The following is a 25,301-nucleotide window of genomic DNA, read 5'->3' as shown; positions in this document are numbered from 1 at the left end:
TAAATAAACAACTTGATCTGATGGTTGTTTGTAAGTTGTAGCAGCAACGGCCACGTCAGTAGCCACCATCGGTCAACGCTGTCAGACATAAAAAAAACAGATGTAGAACATATACCCATATATTTTGGTGATGATTTTTGTTGGTAACCACCAAGACGCAGATCTGTTGTGATGAGACAACATTTTAGTGGTTATGACGGCGGCAGTGATGACAGCGACGAAAGGAGGTAAATGAAGGATGATTGTGGGTTTGGTGGTTACGTCGGTGGTGTAGCAAAAACAAAAAAAAAGAAGGATGCTTGGTGCTTCCAGCGGTGGCTTGGTGGTGTCACGATGCGGATAACTTGAAAATGACGGTGGTTGGTGTACGGCAGCGACAGAGAGGACTGAGATAGACGGTTGCCATCGGTTTTGTGGTGTTGGCGGCCGGTTATAGGTGGGATTGAGGGAGAGAGGGAGGAAAGATGTTTACAGGTCTAGGGTTTGTGTATATACTTTAGATACAAATGAAATGTACTCTGTAATTTGCTAGCTGTGTACTTTAATACTTCTAGGGGAATGAAAACTTTATTTAAGGAGTTTTATTCTTTATTAATTAATTAATCACTAATTTCTACTCCGTAATAGATGGATTGATGCAAAATCACACGTCATTTATTTCTTTACATAAACAATTAGAAATGATAACATTTTTACAAATGATTAAATACTTAATAAAGATTTCTAATTTATTAAAAAAATTAACGTAATTATTTAGTTTGTTATTTAATTTATTTATTTTTTATTTTTATATTACTAAGTGTAATAAACAACTAAGATACTCCCCAAAATATATATGTAACGAAACCATATATTACAGCAAATGATTTTTCCACTACAACGTGCAGATGTGAATGTAATATACCCATCTCACTATGACGAGCGAGAATTTTTTTCACTTCATGTTGTCCTTTTTTTTCATTCATTTATTTCTTAAATCTTTAATTAACCGACCGTAAACCAATCCACCAACGATCGTAAACCGTTTTCTAAATGTTAAAATAACCGATTGTTAACCGATCAAAACCATCCCGTAGCGAAGCGCGGTCATTAATCCTCGTTATCACTATTTAAAGTTAGTGTAAACAAATAAATTAATAACGTAGAAATATGATTTTGAATATATATATATATGTATATATATATATATATGTATATATATATATGTATATATGTATATATATATATATATATATATATATATATATATATATATATATATATGTATATATATAACAAAAAAGCAAGGACTACCGAGACCGATGCAATATCAAAGAGGATAATACAAAGAATTAAAAAAGAATTAAAAAAGAATTTATGAGCCCTGTAAACCCACACCTGTGTAGAGTGGATCGTTCAATACCTCCGGCACAAACCCATTTTTGACCTATTGGTCCTAGTATCATAGGTGACCGAACGGCCGCCCCCTAATTACTAGACCGACATGCTATAATAATTCCATAAACACCTAGTGCAGATATGGCAAACTAATAAAGTAGCCCTATGTTCGGATCTGACAATACCATACCATAATCAAAAGGTACTGAGCTTTTATTGAAGTCCCTGTTACCAGATTTTGAGGGTATAGAGACGCATCGTTCGATTAGCAAAGACCCGGGGGGCACTACTCCCGAGGGCCTCGAGACCAGATAAAATGGAGTCTTTTAGTTTCCGTTCACCTGCATCTCAATCATAGCCTTCTTTTTTATATATATATATATATATATATATATATATATATATATATATATATATATATATATATATATATATATATATATATATATATATATTGAGGGGGAAGTAACCAATTAGGGGGAAGCGGGGGGAAGCATAATTTTTTTTTTCACTTTTTGAAAAAATTTTGTTCACGAACATTATAGATTGGATGAAAATATGAACATCTAATAAAGCCACTTTGTGATAAATGTTTTTATTTTAGCCCGAAAATGCTCAAAGAATTAATATATAACAATTATCGTGTTTTTCGAGCGTATTTTGAGGTTTTAGATATTAGGGTTTAGAAATTTAGGGGTTATGGTTTAGATATTAGGGTTTAGAAATTTAGGGGTTATGGTTTAGATTTAGGGTTTAGATTTAGGATTTAGATTGAGTTTTTAACACGAACGGTTTGGAGTTTAGGGTTTAAGGTTTAAGGTTTAGGGTTTTAGGTGTAGGGAACTAAACCCTAAACAGTAAACCCAAAACCCTAAACTCTAAATCGGGTTAAATTTTGACAAAAAGTACTTCACAAAACATGAAAAAAACGTTAACATTTTTCACGATCAATATTATCTTAAATGTTATTTTTGTCGATCGTTTACCCGCCTAAATAATAACATTCATCACGAAGTGCCTTTTTAATTGTTCATATTTTTGTGTGATCTTGATGCATGAAAAAAATTTCCAAAAAAACTATAAAAAAAAAAATTTGCTTCCCCTCGCTTCCTCTCGATTGGTTATACGGAGAAAGGAAAGTAATTTTTTTTTGTTTTTTAAAAAACTTTGTTTACAAACATTAAAATTAGGTAAAAATATTAATATTTTAAAAATACACTTTGTGATAAATGTTATCATTTACACTTAAAAAAACGCAAAATAACATTCATTGTGATGAATGTTATTTAGAAATTAGGATTTAAAAATTAGGGTTTAGAAATTAGGGTTTAGAAATAGGGTGTAGAGATTAGGATTTAGGGTTTAGAGATTAGGATTTAGGGTTTAGATTTTGGATTTTGATTGAATTTTTAACCCGAACAGTTAAGAGTTCCGGGTTTAGGGTTTGAATTTAGGGACTAAACCCAAAACACATAATCTTAATGTTTGTAATTTGTTAAAAAAACAATATATATATATATATATATATATATATATATATATATATATATATATATATATATATATATATATGTGTGTGTGTGTGTGTGTGTGTGTGTGTGTGTGTGTGTGTGACGATCCGAAAATTTCTGAACAAATTTAAACTTTATCTTTATATCATTAGATAAATATTTCAAACATATATATTACGTACAAATTTACAATTCTAAATATATATATATATATATATATATATATATATATATATATATATATATATATATATTAACTTAGTCATAAAACGTCCTGATTTTTTTTCTTCGAAAAGCAACGTTATGTATTAAAACACAAGAAGGCCGTTAACAAGGCCAAGCTCACAGTGCTACACGAAAGGGCCAACATGATGATCAGGAGGCCACAACAAACAACAAGAGTTGCAGAGGACGCAACTAGCTACACTACACAAGATACGCGAGACTAAAACAACACGAAGAAAGGAGCAGAACATAAGACTTGTACACGAGACACCCTACTGACACGAACAGTTACATCCTAGTAGACGTAGATGCTAGGATCCAAAAGCCATTAAATTCAGTCGATCTTCAATTTATTTGAATGCGAAGTGATCCATTCGAACGTTTTGAGTTGTATTTCCATCAATGCCATCGGGCCATTCCACGATTTGTTTGAGAATACTTTAGAATTACGATTCTTCCAAATTAAGTATGCGCACGTCCACTCCAAAGCTTGCCAAATTTGACATCCCACCCACGACATTGAATGATTGTTTTCACCACGGAACGCTTCATTAATACTTAATCTTGTAACCGGACCCAAATTCCACCACTTGTATACTCTATCCCAAACTTCGAACGAGTGTTTACAAAATAATAAGGCATGGTCGATTGATTCCAAGCCATCGTCGCATAACGGACACCTCACGGAATCTAAGTCAATCCCCCTCTTGTCAAGTTCAATATGAGTAGGTAGTCTATTTTTTAAGACACGCCAAATAAAGATTCCAACCTTTCCCGAAACTAAGTTGTTTTTGAACGTTTCTTCTCTGAATCTATTTTCCATGATCGTGTTCTCGTCTATAAGCCTTGCTAATATTTTGGTTTTGAATTTGCCATTTGTTGCAAGCTTCCAAAACCAAACATCTCGGCACCTATCCTGTTTCACATAAGAATTCAACAAATCGGTTAGTAAACAAAGATCTCCGATTGCACGACCTCGCAGCTCACGCTTCTAATTCCACGAACTCTGCCACGAATCTGCATTCCATGTTATTCTGTCCCGAACCATAATACTTGGATCCGCATCAAGGTGGAAAAGGCGTTTGAATTTGATGTTTAATGTCTCATCAGTTAGCCACACATCCTCTCAGAAATGAGTAGAACCACCGTCACCAATAATCTTGCAAAAGGACTTGCTGAATGGTATTCCAGACTTCTCGATTGAATAACCTGCACGAACAATATTAAGCCACACGCCGCCCTTCCCTTTAGGCTTGTTAGGGCCCGAAGGTATGAGTAATCCGTTGGGACCGTGTATGCTTTTTAAAATGGAAACCCAAAATGCATTAGACTCGGTTTTTGCCCGCCAAAACCATTTCCCCAAGAGAGCCAAATTTTTCCCTTTAAGGGACCCGATGTTGAGACCCCCCTCACCATAAGGTAAAAGGGTATCCTCCCACTTGACCCAAGACATTTTTGTGAGATCACACGACCCGCCCCAAAAGAAATTTCTTCTAATACTCTCTAGACACTTAATAACACTCGACGGGGCACGAAAGAGTGAGAAATAATATAGTGGTAAACTATTAAGAATCGATTTAACAAGCGTTAGTCTTCCACCAAAGGAAATCGTCCTAGCTTTCCAATCCGCAAGTCTCGAAGTAAACTTTTCAACCACGGGCTTCCAATTCTTAGCACGATTCATATTTTGACCAATTGGTAACCCCAAATAGGTGAAGGGAAGTTCACCAACTTTACAACCAACCCGGAGTGCCATTCTTTCGGTTTCCTTTTTTATTACCCCTAAACCGTAAATAAGACTCTTGTGGTAGTTGACTTTTAGACCCAAAGCCTTCTCAAAGCAACCAAGAAGTTTCATGAGATTACAAAAATTTTGCCTACTCCATTCACCTAGAAAGATCGTGTCATCCGCGTATTGCAGGTGCGAGAGTAAGACTTTTTCTGAGCCAATTTCAACCCCCCTGAATAGTCCACATTCAATAGCTTTTTTGGTGAGCAAGTTCAGACCTTCCGCCGCTATAATAAATAGGAATGGAGAAAGAGGGTCTCCTTGTCGGACCCCTCTCTCGAGCTTAAACTCATGTGTAGGGGAGCCATTATCAAAATAGAAATGGAAGCCGAATTTAGACAAGCTAGTATCCACTTTCTCCATTTAGCACCAAATCCCATCCTCTCCATAATCTCGAACAAAAAATCCCAATCTAAGCTATAGAAAGCCTTCTCGAAGTCTACTTTAAAAATGAGACTTTTCTTTCTATTCTTGCTCAAGTACTCGATAGCCTCGCTAGCAATAAGAGCACCATCCATAATGTATCTTCCCTTTATAAATGCACTTTGGACATCATCAATGAGACAAGGAATAACTTTTCTATTTAGGGAAGATAAGACTTTAGCAAGGATTTTGTAGTAGCAACCTATTAGACTAATGGGACGATACTCGTTTATTAAAATAATATATTTTGATAAACAACGAGCCACTGATTTATAGAAGCAAATGACCACAACGCTCAATTTTATAAGTTACATTTTTTATAAGATAATTTATTGATGAGTAAGTCAAATTATTAATAAGAGTACACGTCGCGTAACGTAAAAGGCTAGTTTTCTAAATGTACGAAAGTGCGTTCGAAAAACCGAAAGTGGTACATGAGTCGAGTGACAACGTACGAGTCATTTGAGTAAAAATTACATTTTTACCATGAACGTAAATATAATATAATATATAATTAATTATATAGATTAAATAATAATTTATATATAATAATAAATAATTAATGATTATGTCGATGAGGGAAGACATAAACCGTGTGCCAGTATTGTTTTTTGTCATGCGCTCGCATGAAATTGATGTTAGACACTCATGCGATCGTATGAGTGTCGGTGGTAGCTCACATCTATAAAACTAACCCGATGCTGGTTCCAGTTTTGATGCACTCAACCTCTCGATCTCTCTCTAATATATATATATATATATATATATATATATATATATATATATATATATATATATATATATATATATATATATATATATATATATATATATATATATATATATATATATATATATTATTAAGAGTATTATTATTATTAATCTTATTATTACAAGTATTAGTAGTATTAGGAGCGATAATATTAATATTTATACATAAAATACTACGACGGAGTATTGATGGAGTAATTTAAAAATAGATTTTTCGAGTAGGATAGGGCTAAGGAAATTATGGGTTATAGCTATGGAGGTGATGGGTATGGTTCATGGGTATGCTCGTGAGGTCAATTTAGTGTTTATCATCTCCGTTGCGTCTACGTACCTTTCCTGCAATATTGAATCTCAATATTGATACGTGAGTACTCGTAATTTAATTTTTATATATTAATAGTGTATCCATGTCTAGTGCTCGAGTATATATGTTTATGCATGCTTGTATGCTTTAATTTTGTCGATAGATAGTTTATGATGATTTACGAATTTGATACATATGCTACTGATATAAAGTATATGATATGCATGTTTTTGGAAAGCTGGCGAAAAATTATTAACTTTTCATTTAGAAATCGTGTGTTTTCGAGGAACAGATTAAAAGATATGGTCAACTGAATCATGATTAACGTTAATTGAAATTATGTTTGAAACTGTAAATTAATATTTAAACAACTTGTCTAAGAGATTGATAAATGGAATTGTTTTTACTAATCGAATAAATGAATTTCTATATAAGGCACATCTCGTTTTGTTGATCAATTGTCAAAGTTGACTGTCTTATCATGTTTTAAAGCTTTATAAATACTAAATATGGTTTTACAAGTATTGGGAAACTATATTAAATGTTAAAATATATCCAATTGCCATGATCATTCAAATACAATATAACTCTTGAAATAAATAATGTTTTGAGTTTGATAAACTATAAATTCGTTCAACTATCAAGACTTATACTATGTTAATATAATAAATATGTATAGATTTAAAGATCATATTGAGTCAGGTTGACTTTTGAAATGACTTTTGTTAACTTTCACATGTCGGTCTCGAGCATTAGGATTGTGATACACTATGACCCGACCTAGCTTGTTAAACATGTATTGACCAACATATGTTCTCTAGGTTGAGATCTACGGTTATTTTATATTCCGAGTTTCGGTCACATTTCGGTGAATGACCTTATGTGCTGCTAAGGTGAGTTTCATTTGCTCCCCTTTTAATTGCTTTTGCAATCTATATTTTTGGGCTGAGAATACATGCACTTTATTTTAAACGTAATGGATACAAGTACATACTAAATTCTACACCGAGTTTGAACCGAAAATCCCTTAGCTTTGGTAACTAGTAACTGCCGGTTATAAGAACTGGTGGGCGCGAGTAGTAGTATATGGATCCATAGGGCTTGATATCCCCGTCCGAGCTAGAGCACTAGCCTTTTAACGGACGTATGCTATTTGAGAAGCATACACGTTGGTTTGCGTGTATTATTAAGATGATTATACAAAGAGTATAAATTATATATATGTTAAGTTTAGTTACCAGGGTGCTCAATTTCGTAGAATATTTTGATAAACGTTTCTGGATGAAACAATTGAAAATTTGTGATTCACCTTTATATACAGATTATGCGCAACATTAAAACTATGAAATCACCAACCTTTGTGTTGACACTTTTAAGCATGTTTATTCTCAGGTTTCTAGAAGTCTTCCGCTGTTTGCTTATACGTTATACAAGCTATGTGCATGGAGTCATACATGCTTTATTCAAGAAAATTTGCATTCACAAAATCATCACCATGTATCTTATTTTGACTGCATTGTCAACGGATGTAGTATTGTAAACTATTATTTACGGTGATTGTCTATATGTAGAAATCATCAGATGTTAAAGACCTTGGAATTAGATATTCATTGATGGTGCGCCTTTTCAAAAGAATGCAATGTTTACAAAACGTATCATATAGAGGTCAAAACCTCATTATGAAATCAATGAATGATGTATTCGTCTAAAGGGATTTGGAAGGATCATCACAATATATATATATATATATATATATATATATATATATATATATATATATATATATATATATATATATATATTACTTCACTGCTTCTCTTGATATGTCACTTTTCCATGATCTCTCCCCTACACATAATAGTATAAAATTGACATGAAATATAATTTCTCATAAAAGTTTAAAAAGGGAAAATTTTGTTATCTCATTCGGGGCATCAAAAGCATAAACCATCTAGTATAAAATATTTTGGGCTTTACGAGTGACACCAGTAACCATGATTCCTGGATCAGCTACTACTGGTGCTATAATCCTTGTTCTGTTTTTTAAGTTTCAATAAACGAAAAATTAAAAGGTGAAAAAAAAGATCGGGCTAACTTCTGTCCTAGTGGTGAAAGATAAGAAACATTATAACAATCAAATTTCTATTTATATCACAAAATTCATTCACTGCAACTTTTTCTCTCCGTATAATATATGGTTTCAAACCCACATTTTCTTTCTTTAACGACTACTTTTCAGAAATTTTCTATCCACCCCGCGTGCCCTGGTCCGACGTGGCTACTACTCAACCTTTCAATTCTTCCAAGTTTTCCCATAACGCATCTCAATTTTGTAGATGTGGTGAAAAGTATTGAAGGTTTAGCATTCAGTAGGCGTGTTCTCTCTCGATGGTTCGCATGTTTCTCTATCTGTCCACTAGAGGGGACGTCGATGATGGTGTGGGTTCATTGTCTTTATTGGTCGCTGGTTTTGGAATTTCTCTTCGAGTATTCTTCTCGATTCATTCAATCGGCTTTGTTCTATCATCAACATCATGGTGGAGTGAGAGATAGTATGTTTTTATGCATTTTTCTTCGTGAAATATGCTAACAAGGCTGTGAAAGAAATGGACGATAAGCTTGTTGGTTGTTTGTACAATTCTTGGTGGATCTTATCAAAGGGATAAGTATGCGAACGTCAGGTCACGAAGAAGATAAAATGTGGATAAATTGGGAGTGAATTTCTCTTCGTTGGAAATTCCCCGAGGCAGCAAGTATGATAACTACTTTACGTCACCGAGAGAGAGTTGATAGTATGAGGATATGAAATCCGGTTCATTATTGTTTGAGAATGTCTCATTTAGTTTTCTTATTTGTAAGAGAGTTTTCTCTTCCTTTGAGGTTGCTAATTCCCCATACAATTTGGAAGGATTAGTTGAATTTCCCTTTTCGGCTTCTTACAAAGCGAAAGTCACATTGTCTCATTTCTATCTTTGCTCAATTGACCCGCCGGGCTATTATGAGGGTACTGTAGTTGACTTTTATCCATCCAAGGTTCAGTGCGTGGTACTCGATGCCACTTCTTTGTTATGAATTGGCTTCGCATGTTTGCTTCGTTCCTTTCTTTGTATATATCCTTACCTCGTGCGGGGCGGAGTATACTATCAAGCCCCCAGTTTTAGTTTACGAAGCATCACTTAAAGCTTCATGAAATTAAACTCTCATTATACTCGGTGGTGATTTGACATCTGAAATGACTCTCTTTTCTTTTAAATTACCATTTTGCCCCTTTTAGTTGTCTTATTCCCTTTTTATTTCGCACGGGTACGGTCGTCCTTTTGTTTTACTTTTGTAGTTACAGAGGAGTTTCTGTATTGATTTGACATCAATTCGGCTTGGTAATATGTGGTTTTTCGTTCTCAATTTATCACTATTTCTCCCTCTTATTCCGATTACCATCTTCCACCATTGTTGTTCAAGGTATTTTCACTTCCTTTCCTCTTTTAATTTTTTTCTTGCAATTATAGGTCTGTAATCTGGTATTAACATCTATACTAGTAACGTTACTCCCCGCTACTTGCCCGAACAACTAACACTCGAGGTTTTTCTGAGGGGGATATGATAATTCCCTCTGAAAATCAAACCATTCTTCAATTTCTCGATGATCGTGTCGGCGTTTATACTCAGATTCTCTCTGATTGTAATGTTAGGGTTCCTGTTTCCCAATTTTATTTGAGTATTTTGGATTACTTCTCCGCTCATATTACTCTTTTACATCCTTTGGCTACAAAAAAGATTATGACTCTTGAGGTGATGTGTCGAGCATATGGGGTGAACCTTCTGTCGACTTGTTCCATTGTTTCTTTCAAAACAGCGATGCCGGTGAATGGGTTACTGTAACAAAGCGTAAGAAAAGAAAAGGGGTTTCTCAAAACCCTCATGTGTGCTTTTCACCCTACAGCCCAAATGTTTGCAATTGGAAATCTTCCTTTGTTTTCATGAGAAAATCTTTCTTTCATTCTTTAAAATTCCATTCTGTTTGTGATAAGGAGAATGCAAAAGTACCTTATGAATTATGGGTACCTATTTCTGATGGTTTTACCAATGATCCTTTATTTATAAGGATATGAAATCATCCTATTCTTGCTTATTCGTATCCGAATGCCATTTTCTTTAAAATTGAGATGGCACCAAGTTGGGAGCAGGGCTAGATGAATCCTGTGATTTTGTGTGGGGAGAAGGGTATGTGTCGTTACTCTACTATGGTTGATGTTTGTTTGTTATCCTTCTAATTTTTCATGTTTTTATTTGTAGAGATGTGTTTGAGAAATGTTGTTAAATCCCATGGGCTTAAAGAAATGACTATTGCTGCCCAAGCTTTTTCCCATGTTGCAAAAGATGTTGGGTCTCCTACTTGTTTAGGTTTCATGGAGGGCCATAGTAAACCCAATGTTAAGACTGGTGATGTTGCTTCTTTGAAGCCGAAGCCTAAGCCTAAGGGTAAGGGTATTTTGAAGGTAGGTGTTGCCAGTGTTAGTGGTCCAATTGATGATCCGTTGAGTTATGTTGCCTCCAAGGGTGTTGGGCCTAGGGTATCTAGCAGAAAAAGGAGTGGTGTTAGCTCGAAGAAGGATGCTCTCCCTTATGTTCCTACTGCGAATAAGTTGAAGCTTGATTCTAGTTTGTTGGTCAGAATGTTGACCAGGAGCTTGTTGAAGTTGCTGATTCTAGCAAGGGCACTGCTGATAATACCCATTTAGGTATTTCCTATATCTTATCGCCTTTATAAATAGATTCCTCTTTTCCTTTTTTTCTCTTATAATAAAAGATTTGTTTTTATGTCCTTTTTTTCTGTAGATCACTCTCTTTTTCCTGATGTTCCTTCTTCCTCCAATTGCTTTGATCTTGTTGGTACACTTGTTCCGTACAAGTGGGGAGTTATATTTTCTAATGACATGAATAAGTATCTTGATGCCCATGCTTTCTTATAGTATCAGTCGGTGTCTTTGAATCATTTAGTTGCTATTCAGCTTAGGAAATGTATCGTGCAGATTGATGAGTTAAGGCGTATTAGTACTTTAATGGGTGTTCATGTGAAGTAGTTAGAGGAAGAGTTGTCGTTGTCTCCGTCTTACCAACAAGAACTGAAATCAGTTAGGGGGAAGTTTTGAGTCTCTAGAATCAGCTAAACGGTAGAGCTGGTGAATTGGTTACGTTGGTTGAGTAGAATTCAGCTCTTCGTGGTAAGGTAGATAGTCTGACTGCTAGTGGTTCGAAGGTGATAGAAAAGATGAAAGAATTGTCAGATTACTCTCAGCTGATTTCCCAAGTTATTTCACATGTTCGCAGTCAGCTAATCAAAAGTGCTGATTTGAGTTCCCTTCTATCTGATGTTGTTTTGGCAGCCAGGTTGGACGAACGAAGAAAGTTGTTGAAGGAGTTATCGGACAAAGAGAAAGTAAATTTGGAGGACTATCCTGAATATACTGACCTTGGGGTTTCTCTCTTAGGGGAGGCTCGTGATTAACTTGAGTAAGCCGAACCACCCTTCGTTCAAAATGTGTCTACTAAGGTCAAAGTTAAGCCTGCACAGCTTCTTTCTATGATGGCGGAGGTTAATCCTGTTCCCCCTGAGGTTGTTGAAGATGCTCCCAACGTTCTTGTTATTGACCTTGAGACTCATTCCACAACTCCAGAGTAGCCTATCTCCCCTTTTCTTGATGGTTGTTGAGATTTATGTGGTTGTGTAATGGCCTTAGTGCCTTAAAACAATGTTCTCTTTTGCGTTAGGTTTGTATGTATTATGGGCTTTGTTGCCCTTCTGAAAATATTTGTAATATGATCTTTTGGCTGCCAGGCACCTTCTATGCTTTCGTATATGATTTCTTTCAAATGGGAATCCTTTATTTAGATTGTTGAAGGATACTTTCGCATCTCTCAAGTGTATTTTTTCAGGATCTTTTTGCTTGGATTCCCTTCTGATGGGGATCTTTAACTAGTGCGGGGGTATTTTTATATTCCTTGTTCACGAAGACATTTCTTCGTGACCTTTTTTTTGGACTCCTTTCGCATGGTAATATTTTAATTTGTACAAGAGTACTTTTGTGTCCCTTGTTTTAGTAATCACGAAGAGGCTTCTTCGTGTATTCTGTTTGGATTCTCTTCGCAGGGGAATCCTTCAATTTTTGCAAGGGTACTTTTGTATTCCTTGTTTTGGTGATCACGAAAATATTTCTTTTGTAGTCTTTTGTCTGGATTCCCTTTGCATGGGGATCCTTTAATTTGTACAAGGGTACTTTCTTATCCCTTGTTATAGTGATCACGAAGGTGTTTTTTCGCGATCTTTTGTTTGGATTCCCTTTACATGGGAATCCTTTAATTAATTCAAGGTACTTTTGTATCCCTTGTTTTAGTGATTATGAAGATATTTCTTTGTGATCTTTTGTTTGGATCCCCTTCGCATGGGAATCCTTTACTCTGTTCAAGGGTACTTTTGTATCCCTTAATTTAATGATCATGAATGTGTTTCTTTGCTATCTTTTGTTTGGATTCCCTTCGTATGGGAATCTTTTAATTGGTACAAGGGTACTTTTGTATCCCTTGTTTTAGTAATCACGAAGATGCTATTCTGTTTGGATACCCTTCGCATGGGAGTCCTTTAATTGGTACAAGGGTACTTTTGTATCCCTTATTTTAGTGATCACGAAGATGTTTCTTAGTGATCTTTTATTTGGATTCCCTTTGCATGAGAATCCTTTAATTTGTACAAGGGTACTTTTATATCCCTTGTTTGAGTGATCACGAAGGTGTTTCTTCGTGATCTTTTGTTTGGATTCCCTTTGCATGGGAATCTTTTAATTGGAATAAGGGTACTTTTGTATCTCTTGTTTTAGTAATCACAAAGGTGCTTCTTCATGATATTCTAGTTCGATTCCCTTCGCATGGGAGTCCTTCAATTGGTACAAGAGTACTTTTGTATCCCTTGTTTTAGTGATCACGCAGATGCTTCTTCGTGATCTTTTATTTGAATTCCCTTTGCATGGGAATCCTTTAATTTATACAAGGTACTTTTGTATCCCTTGTTTGAGTGATCACGAAGGTGTTTCTTCGTGATCTTTTGTTTACATTCACTTCGTATGAGAATCTTTTAATTGGTACAAGGGTATGTACCCTTTTTTTAGTGATCACGAAAACGTCTCTTCATGAACTTTTTTATTTGGATACCCTTCATGAGAGGGAATTCCAAAATTTTTACCATAGTATTTTTACCTATCAGGATGGGTTTATTTACCCTTCCCTTCTCGTAGGTTTTTAGTATTTGTGATCACTGGTGTATATGGTTGGTATTCCATTTAGTGGGGAATCCATGGTAATATTTTAGGGATATGTTTTTCTTCCCTAATCATAGCTAGTGTTAAGACATTGCTTTCCATTACATTATTTATTGATGCACTTCATAATGTTCAGATTGGATTCGGTGTGACATGCGTTTGTCAAAACATGTAGGAAGTGTATTAAGTTTTCATGGTAGGAAGTTTATTAGTCCCTATATGTAAAGACCCGTCCTAATACATAAGAACGAATACAATAACATATGATTATATTGCGAGGTATTTAACCTCTATATGATATATTTTACAAACATTGCATTCGTTTTAAAAGACAAACTTCCATTACATTGAAAGTTGACAGGCATGCATACCATTTCATAATATCCAACTATAAATGATCTAATCTGTCATTTACTTAATCATAATCTTTACTGAACTCAAAAACTTGAATGCAACGTCTTTTGAAATATGCCATGAATGACTCCAAGTAATATCTTTAAATTGAGCAAATGTACAGCGGAAGATTTCTTTCAATCCTGAGAATAAACATGCTTTAAAGTGTCAACCAAAAGGTTGTTGAGTTCATTAGTTTATCATACTCGATCATTTCCATAATTTTTAATAGACCACAAGATTTTCATTTTATAAACATAATCCTCAACCAGAATCCTCTCGTATGCATTAAGGTAAAATTATTCATATGGTGAACACCTGGTAACCGACATTGACAAGATGCATATGGAATATTTCCAAAACAGAATCCTCTCATCTGTATAATAATAAATAGAAGTACTAAAGCATCCGTACCTCGGATGGGGTTTGTTAGGCCCATAGATCTATCTTTAGGATTCGCGTCAATTAGGGGTACTGTTCCCTAATTCTTAGGCTACCAAGCTAAAAAGGGGCATATTCGGCTTCGATCCATTCAACCATATAATGTAGTTTCGATTACTTGTGTCTATTTCGTAAAACATTTATAAAAGCATCGTATGTATTCTCAGTCCCAAAAATATATATTGCAAAAGCATTTAAAAAGGGAGCAAATGAAACTCACAATACTGTATTTCGTAGCAATTATGCATATGACGGCATTGAACAAGTGCAATGAAATGCCCCGTTCATATCGATTATAAACGTTACATAATAATTGATTTCATTGTGAGGTATTTGACCTCTAAATGATACATTTTACAAACATTACATTCGTTTTTAAAAGACAAACTTTCATCACATCGAAAGTTGACGGCATGCATACCATTTCATAATATCCAAACTATAAATGACTTAATAATATTCTTGATGAATTGAACGACTCGAATGCAACGTCTTTTGAAATATGTCATGAATGACTCCAAGTAATATCTCTAAAATGAGCAAATGCACAGCGTAAGATTTCTTTCATACCTGAGAATAAACATGCTTTCAAGTGTCAACCAAAAGATTGGTGAGTTCATAGGTTCATCATAAACAATAATATTCATAATTTTGATAGACCACAAGATTTAAACAAAGTACACCTATCTCGTGTACAAAACCATTTTTCATAATGCTTGACATAGTAGGTTCGTATCCTTTTCTCCCCCGTAGGTTGCCTCGCGATTTTAATAACCGTAGACATATCTCGTGCACAAAATATAATACACATAACCTGTGTATAAAAATCATTCTCTCGATACATAACATTCACTTTACTTTCATTGCTTGGCTTGGTAACCGACCTTAACATATAATGCGCATCAATAATATCCCCAAAACAGAACATCTCGTCTGTATAATATATAAACTTCGAAGTACTAAACACCACGCTCACTAGCTCTTCCGTCTAGTGAACATTCTGGGTGGGGGTGTTAAACCCGGTAGCTACCTTTAGGATTCGCGTGAATTAGGGCCATACCCGATTCTAATTCTTATGTTACCAAGCTATAATAATCAAGGGGAAATATTCACATCAATTAGTGGCAATTATCACGTCCAACTAATTCAATCATAATCAACAGAACTTCTGTCTGCATAATAATTCATTCGAGGAATGTTTTGCTTGTGTCATATCACGTCAAATATTTATAAAAGCATTTCATGTATTCTCAGTTCAAAATATATTTCAAAAGCATTTATTAAAGCAGTTGTAAAAACAGCGCATGTATTCTCAGTCCCAAAAATGCAAAGAGTAAAAGGGAATCAAATGAACTCACCATACGATATTTTGTAGTAAAAATATTTATACGACGATACTGAATAATGCAGGGTCGACCTCAGATTCACGAACTTATATCAAGTATGCATATTAACACATATAATAATATTCAAAGTAATATACTTGTGATATTAAATGTAATATTTATAGTTACTTAAGTATTTCTATTTTATATATTTCATTAGGTTATGATAATAATATAGTATATACTTTATTAATATATTTAGAATAAATACTTAGTATCAATATTTTTAAATACTCAAAATTTTAATATGATAATATTTTTTAATAAATTCGAGTTATATTAAAACGTAAATGAACAAAAAATATTTTATTAGTAAAAGTAGTATACTTATTATATATACTTCTAAATATCTAATGTTGTATCTAACTTATAATATCTATCTTTTTAGTTTGAGATCCTAAAAATATAGTTATATTCTATATACAAGATACATTTAAAGCTAAAGTTATAGTTAGTAATAATAATAATAATAATAATAATGATGATATTAGTAGTAAAATAATAATGATAATAATAATAATATTGATATTAGTAATAATAATACTTATATTAATAATAATAATAATAATAATAATAATAATAATAATAATAATAATAATAATAATAATAATAATTATACTAATAGGTATAATAAGTATACTACCTTTAAAAAAAATGCTTCCAAAATAATGTCGCAGCCCGGGCTCGAACCCGCGACCTCCCACTAACCCTATAACATACCCAAACCGTTTCTCTACCCGATACTTTCTGTTATAACTCGTAATCTGTATCTATCTAACCCGTATCTCCTTGTTGTCTTCTCAACACCACAAACACCATCGTCATCATTTTCATTTAACTTAATCTTCATCCAATTCTTATCATTATCATAATTACCATCATCAATTCTCTCGTCAATTTTATCATTTTCATTTAACTTAATCTTCATCCAATTCTTATCATTATCATAATTACCATCATCAATTCTCTCGTCAATTTTTTTTATCATCATTTTACTTCTATCATTATCGTTTTCAAATCAATAATCATCATCATCGATCTATACCTTCCCAGCCCAACTAGTACTCGGCCCAACAAAAAATATAAGTACGTGGCTTAACTGAAAACATAGAGTGATTCTTGGCCCAACCACACAAAAAGGATTTGGCCCACTGATTTAAACATAACGGCCCAAGTATAACTCTTTAAATCGATAGCCTAATAACTTTTGGAAGCCCACTAATGACCCAATTACACGGCTTGATTATGAATACAGAATTATTGTGACCCAACATCTAGTTGTCGGTGGAATCAAAAATATACAGCCGATTGAAGCATAACCGTGACAGCATTTACCAACTTTTCATTATTTTCAATCATCATCTCACTTAATTTAATCATCCCTAAATAAATAAAATATAATCGAACGTCTTTTTATTGTACCAGCTTGTCATTCAACTTTCTACAAAACTCTCACATAAAGACCCTACAATAAACTTAAAAATCCCACTAACTTGTTTCAATCTAATTTGCATGATGAGTATGGTGGTGGGGTTCGTATATCAACTTAATCATGATGTTCATCATCATTAACTTCTTTATTATAACTTATCGTTCACTATTTTATGTAAACACCCCATTCACGAATTAATACAACAAGTTTATTTCTCTTTTAGATATTAATGAGCTCGTGTATAAAGCCTAACAGAAGTACTCAGTTACGAAGTATTTGGATTCTGGTGACCTCGTCCATTATCTTAAATAGATTAGGATATTTGCGATGTATATTAATATCTAATAATTCCACTTGACAAAGCTTTGAATATATCCGTTACCTTTAGTAAAATTTCCTCATCATCTTGCGTCATTTTCCATTTTCCATTATCTTTATAATAAAAGCTAGATGACCCACCTCCAATTAGTAATGCTAAAGTAGTTACCATATTATACGAGTACTTCTTTTGATTAAAGAGGACAAGAATTAGTGGGTGAAGTGGGGTTGTATGATTTGCAAGTGTCGGCTGAAAAGAAAAGAAGGAACCCATTTGCAGTTTAAATTGATATTATAAATATGTAGGCTGTAGGTTCAAGGGTTTAATAAAAACACGAAGTGGTGGCTGTATTTGTCGAGCAGTAACCAACACAAGTTCACGTAGAAACAATTGTAGCAGTAGCAGTAATACATGAGATATGATGGTTCAATTAGAGAGAGTGATATAGAGAAAGAGAGAGGTGACTCACGTTTGTTGATGGTTTTCAAGGTGGCGAAGGTGGCGGTTTTTATGGTGAGTATTAGAAGGTTATCGTTGGTGTTGAGTGTAAGGTTGTTCTATGGTGTTTTGAAGATAGTTTGGGTTTGCTTTTGGTCTCGTTAATAAAAACAGAAACAGATTAAAGTGAGAGAGATAGCAATGATGGTTGATGGTGTTTTATTTCTGTGGTTCAGTCGAGTAAAAGGGTAGCTAAGGTGGTTATGATTGGCTCATGATGAAGATTATAGTCGTGAGATGGTGTCGGTTCATGGAGAAGAAAACAAGAAGGTATGTATATATCTAGTATATATGTGTATGTATATATATTTTTTTATAAGGAAAAAGATAGAGAGTGTGAGTGAATTGGTGGAGAAGGTGTTGATGAATTGTGTTCTATTCGTTTATTTTGCATGTATATATCTAGGGATAAAAACAAAAATAAATAGTGATAGATATGGATAGCTAACAGAAAGTGGATTTCATCCTGTAGATGGTTGATTGATTCGTAGTAAATGAAGGATGTTGACAGAAGTATTCGATCAGGAAGAAATTTAAAATAATTAAAAGCAGATTGTGATTGTTAACAAATTTGTACGATTGATTCTTGATATCTAATAAATTGGAGACAGAAACAAACTTGAATAAAGTTTGATCACGATGGCTAACAGAATCGTACGATTTCTACTATCAACTTGATTTGATCAGGTTGTTTGTATTGAGAAGTTCATCTGGACGGGTAACAAGTTGTAGACAGGAAGAATCATTCAGGAAGGAGAAGACAGAAGTAAAAGAAAAAGAATTGAAAAACAGATAGCGATTGGAAACTGAATCGTACTCCTTTTTGTTGTATTAGTAATTTGATATTGATTTGTGATAAGATTAGAGGCAGGAAATTTCACAAGGATAGAAAGAAGAAGAAAAACAAATAAGAAGGTTGATGTCAAACTGTTCTTGATTTGTACAATTGATACTTTAATGTACGATCTTTAGACAAAAACAAAATTGTATACAGGATGATAAATACATGTAACAGATTTACTTCCTTCCTAAATTTATCAAATTAATATTAATAATTAATATATGTAAATAATAATAATAAATAATAATACAAATAATAATATAAATATATCAAGAATAAATAATTTTTGTTAATAAAGATAGAAATAATAATATTTATAATAATAATAATAATACCAAAATAATACTAAAAATGATACTAACGATAATGATATTTAATAATAATAAGAATGGTAACAATAATAAATTGTATTTATTATTTCAATTTATTATATATACTTATATTCATATTTATATATATTTATATGTATACATATTTATTTACAACACAATTGTTCGTGAATCATCGGGCATAGCCAAGGTCAAATGCAATTCATGAAAAAAATAGCTCAAACATTTTGTGACTCGATTTGATAGACTTTGCTTATCGTGTCAGAATCTTATAAAGATAAAGTTTAAATTTGGTCGGAAATTTCCGGGTCGTCACATGCAAGGTTGGCCTCGGATTCACGAACCTATATTAAGTATATATATATATTTATATGTTGGTCAATATATATCTAGCAATTTAGGTCAGGTCATAGTGTATCACAATCCTAATGCTCGAGACTAATATGTAAAAGTCAACAAAAGTCTTTTTGACCAAAATGACCTCCAAAATCAATACATGATTATAACATAAATATAGTCGTTTCATATATTTAATATATTTAATAGATTTTATTAGAGTAAATAATATAATAAAATTTTATATTAAAATTTATATAATAAAAATATATTTTTATATATCTTAAGTAATAAAATTTATAAAGTTTATTTAACATTATAAAAATATAATGATATGTATTATTAATGTAATTGTATTACATGTAGTAAAATATCTTTGTATCACATATTTATTTGATAAAATAATATCGATAATAACAATAGTACGTAAAAATTGTGTTATTTTGTAATAATAATAATTATTATTCTACTAATAATAATAACAATATTTATATTTACTAAAAATGATATTAATTATGATAAAATGATAATTTTTATTAATAATAGTACTAAAATGATAATAATAATGATATGTTATAATAACAATGATATTTCTATTAAAAATGATAATTTTAGTAAAAATGATAGTTTTAATATTAATAATACTTTTAATAATAAAAATGATAAAAATGCTGAAAAAATATTTTTCTAAATCAATATCTTACAATATTTTAATTTCATTATGTACTCATACTCATTATTTCCTAATCGATTTGTTTAATAGTTTTTAGTTCTATTTTATATCGTATTCATAATAATGATAAAAATATTAATCATAGTAATTAGATGATACTAATATTAGTTTTAACGATAATGATAGTAATAATAATAAATATTATAATAATATTAATGATAATCCTAATAGCTATTTTAATGATAAATAATAATATTAATTATAATCTTAACGATAATAACGATAGTAATAATAATAAAAATAACAATTTTTAATGATAATACCTATATTAATAATGATAATAATAATAATAATAATAATAATAATAATAATAATAATAATAATAATAATAATAATAATAATAATAATAATAATAATAATAATAATAATAATAATAATAATAATTACTAGTTAATAATAATAACGATGATAATAACGACAATATTAATAATAATCATTTTAACAATAATACTAAAATTCAGTTGACTATATGCATAAATCTTTCCTTCCGTAGATGAAGTGCGGTTGGTTCACCCTTTCGATTGAGGCGTTTTCAAGAATTATGAAAAATTTGAACGCAGATTGTAATTGTCAAGATACAAATGAGGTTTAAGATGAAATCAACTGGCAAACTTGAAGAAATGTTTAGTTTTATATGTTATAATCAATATTTTAATTCATTTTAATTATCCAATGTTATTAGTCCACAGTCGATAGTCCACAGTTAACAGTCCAATAATTCATATATAGTTTAATATATAATATTCGAATTAATTAATACGTATCGTGACCCGTGTACATGTCTCAGACTCGATCACAACTCAAAGTATATATATTATTATAGAATCAACCTCAACCCTGTATAGCTAACTCGATCATTACTGCATATAGAGTGTCTATGGTTATTCCAAATAATATATATAGATGCGTCGATATGATATGTCAGAACCTTGTATACGTGTCCCGGTATTTAAAGTGTGTAAAATAAATAACAGAAATTAAATGACGATAAATAAAGTGCGTAAAGTAAATAACAGAAATTAAATGACAATAAATAAATTTGCGAGAATTAAAATTGCGATAATAAATTGCGATAATTAAATGTAATCAGTTAGCTTGGAACAGTTAGCTAGGAACAGTTAGCGTGGATTCTTAACAAAATTTTTCTCATTGTTAATTTGTTTGTTTCTAACAAATTTTATTTTGTCCAATTTTTTCTTCATTATGCCACTTGTTGGATTCTGATAGGTCAAAATCCAAATATGAAATTGAATGAAAATGGTTATTCTGTGATGAACGGATTTGTACTTCTGTGGATGTAAGTAGGATAGTAAATGACTATTGAATCAGATTCGAAGAATGTACAGTGTAACTTATTAATGTGAAATCTAAATATTCCTCAGGTATTACCTACCCGTTAAAATATTTTCACCATTAACAGTTTGTACAAAAGAATTTTTAATTACAATCTTTATGAAAACATATATACATATATATTTTCTTCAGATGTAATCATGGATTTAATGAGTCAATATGATATTCAACTCATTTGATTTATCGTTAGAACAAGAATATATAATCTCTAAAATATTAGAGATTACATAATCATCATGAAGAACGAACATAATTGATGTAGAACGATACGTAGAACGATGATTATACTCGAGGTACAGAATGAGATGTTGAGGCATGGATTGTTAATGGTACTGGTGCTGTCGATACCGATGTTGGTGGTACTGTTGGTGCCGGTGATGTTGCTGAAACTGGTAAATTTTTCACCCTATTCTCCAAAGCTACTACTTGAGCGCGAAATTCGTTGACTTCTTCGATTACTCCGGAATGATTGTCGGTCGTAACAAGTGGATGAATAAGATTTAGAATTGTGGGTAGAATATAATCATTGTGGGATATCCTGGCAATGGGGGTGAATATGGTGTTTCGGACAGGTTCGCCGGTAAGTGCTTCAGGTTCTTCACCAAGAGGTGAATTCGGTTGGTGGAGGGGATCGCCTTCTTCGCATCTTCATTGATTAAGTAACTACGAACCCATCAGATGAATTGGGGATGGCTGATTGGTTGATTCATTCTGGTGACGCTGCTTCCGGAGTTTAGGTGAACATCCATGTCGGAATAGCTGTCGAAATCCGAGGGACTTGAACTAGAGGCGAGTTCCATTTCGTACGATTGAGTAAAGGGTTTTTCAATATAAAATGATTTTTGGATATCGGATGATATTCTAATTACATAGAATACCTATACATAGTACAAAAGATCCCGTAGATTACGGAGGGAATTACGAGAACGTGTCAGATAAAGTCTACAGTAACAGATACACTAAAATATGGATTAGCAGATACGCTAAGATATGAATTTGTCTATACACTATTCATGCGATCAATGCAGTAAGATGTGTCTAGACTAAGAATGATAAGCAGATAAATTCCTAAGGATGATAAGCAGATGATTTCCGACTAGAAATGATAAGTAAAACTTTTGACATGCAGACACGGTCTTAGTCCAGACTCACTAATGCATCTAAACAACTATTAGTTAGACACACTAATGCAAGACCTGGTTCGCTAAGAACACTGCTCTGATACCAACTCTAATGCCCCGTCCTAATCCATCTGGACGAATACATTACATTTGGTTACATCGCGAGGTACTTGACCTCTATATGATACATTTTACAAACATTGCATTCGTTTTTAAAAGACAAACTTTCATTACATCGAAAGTTGACGACATGCATACCGTTTCATAATATATCCAACTATAAATGACTTAATAATAATCTTGATGAACTCAATTACTCGAATGCAACGTCTTTTGAAATATGTCATGAATGACTCCAAGTAATATTTCTAGAAATGAGAAAATGCACAACAGAAGATTTCTTTCATACCTGAGAATAAACATGCTTTAAAGTGTCAACCAAAAGGTTAGTGAGTTCATTAGTTTATCATAATCATTCATTTCCATCATTTTAATAGACCACAAGATTTCATATATTGACACGCGTAACCCGCGAATTAAATTTCATTCATATGGATTGAACACCTGGTAGCCGACCTTAACAGGATGCATATAGAATATCCCCATCATTCCGGGACTCACATCGGACATGATAAATCGAAGTACTAAAGCAGTTCAAATTCTCTGACTGGGCTTGTTAGTGCCCATAGATGAAAGGACCCGTTCATATACATTATAAACGATTCACAATAGTTGATTACATCGCGAGGTATTTGACCTCTATATGATACATTTTACAAACATTGCATTCGTTTTTAAAAGACAAACTTTCTTTACAACGAAAGTTGACGGCATGCACACCATTTCATAATACATCCAACTATAATTGGCTTAATAATAATCTTGATGAACTCAATGACTCGAATGCAACGTCTTTCAAAATATGCCATGAATGACTCCAAGTAATATCCTTAAAATGAGCTAATGCACAGTGGAAGACTTTTTTAATACCTGAGAATAAACATGCTTTAAAGTGTCAACCAAAAGGTTGGTGAGTTCATAGGTTTATCATAACAATAATTTCAATATATTAATAGACCACAAGATTTCCGTTTATAAATATATGTACACTCGCAAATGTATTAAACCGTTCTGCTTATGTTGAGGCCTCAGTAACCAACCTTAACAATAATATAATAAGTCATCTTCGCAAAGATGGATATGTACACTCGCAAGTGTATAAATAATCCTCGAAGTACTAAACATCCGCCCACTAGTTCTTATGTCTAGTGCAACCTACAGGATGGGGATGTTAAGCCCGATAGATCTATCTTTATGATTCGCGCTTACATGCTCTTATAACATGTAACTAAATTACCTAGCACATCAATCCGCAGAATATCATTTTTAATCACTTGTCTCTATTTCGTAAAGCATTTATAAAAGCAGCGTATGTATTCTCAGCCCAAAAATATATATTGCAAAAGAAATTAAAAAGGGAGCAAATGAAACTCACAATACTGTATTTCATAGTAAAAATACATATAACGTCATTTAACAAGTGCAAGGTTGGCCTCGGATTCACGAACATATCAATATTGAGATTCAATATTGCAGGAAAGTACGTAGACGCAACGGAGATGATAAACACTAGATTGACCTCACGAGCATACCCATGAACCATACCCATCACCTCCATAGCTATAACCCATAATTTCCTTAGCTTCGACTCATTCAAAAAAACTATTTTGAAATCACTCGGACAGTACTCCGTCGTAATATTTTATGTATACTAATAATATCTTGAAATAATACTGAGCAAATATATATATATATATATATATATATATATATATATATATATATATATATATAAATCGATTGAGAGAGTTTAGAGAAATATATTTTCAAGTTTCTATCAAATAATGAAACCTATTGAATTCTATTTATAATTGATTTTTTAATTATTAAAGTGAATTATTAAAGTATGAATTATTAAAGTGAATTATTAAAGTATGAATTATTAAAGTGAATTATTAAAGTATGAATTATTAAAGTGAATTATTAAAGTATGAATTATTAAAGTGAATTATTAAAGTTAAAGTAAAGTAAAAGTAAAGTAAAGGTAAAGTTAAAGTATAGTAAAAGTATAAAAACTATGTATGTATAATACGCGTATAAATATATATAATATTAATTTAAATCGTTATATATATTTAATGAAATAAAATATAAATATCGTTATATTTATTATACTGGTTAAGTAATGAGTTGTCAAAAGTGATTCTAGATATTTATAAAAGTTATATACGTTTTAATAATAAAGTTCTTTTTAAACTGAAAACGTCTTTGTACGTTTGAAAATAGATTAATAGAATATTATGGAAACCAATTCTCCACTAACTTTTGTCTAACTTTCGTAAATGACATT

At 32.3% G+C, this 25,301-nt stretch overlaps 1 protein-coding gene across 1 annotated transcript; it reads right to left on the bottom strand.

The window, feature by feature from the left end:
• Positions 1-3,447: 3,447 nt before the first annotated feature.
• Positions 3,448-4,136, bottom strand: LOC139901076 (uncharacterized). Its single transcript, XM_071883815.1, has 2 exons — positions 4,101-4,136; positions 3,448-4,029 (listed from the first exon to the last, which is right to left on the bottom strand). Exons 1-2 carry the CDS (start codon positions 4,134-4,136, stop codon positions 3,448-3,450), a joined length of 618 nt encoding a protein of 205 aa, XP_071739916.1.
• Positions 4,137-25,301: the final 21,165 nt, after the last annotated feature.

The sequence above is a fragment of the Rutidosis leptorrhynchoides genome, chromosome 3 (genome assembly GCF_046630445.1).
Source record: "Rutidosis leptorrhynchoides isolate AG116_Rl617_1_P2 chromosome 3, CSIRO_AGI_Rlap_v1, whole genome shotgun sequence".
In the NCBI taxonomy this organism is placed as follows: domain Eukaryota; kingdom Viridiplantae; phylum Streptophyta; class Magnoliopsida; order Asterales; family Asteraceae; genus Rutidosis; species Rutidosis leptorrhynchoides.
The sequence above is the reverse complement of the archived record's forward strand: the minus strand, read 5'-3'. Positions and strand labels throughout refer to the sequence as shown.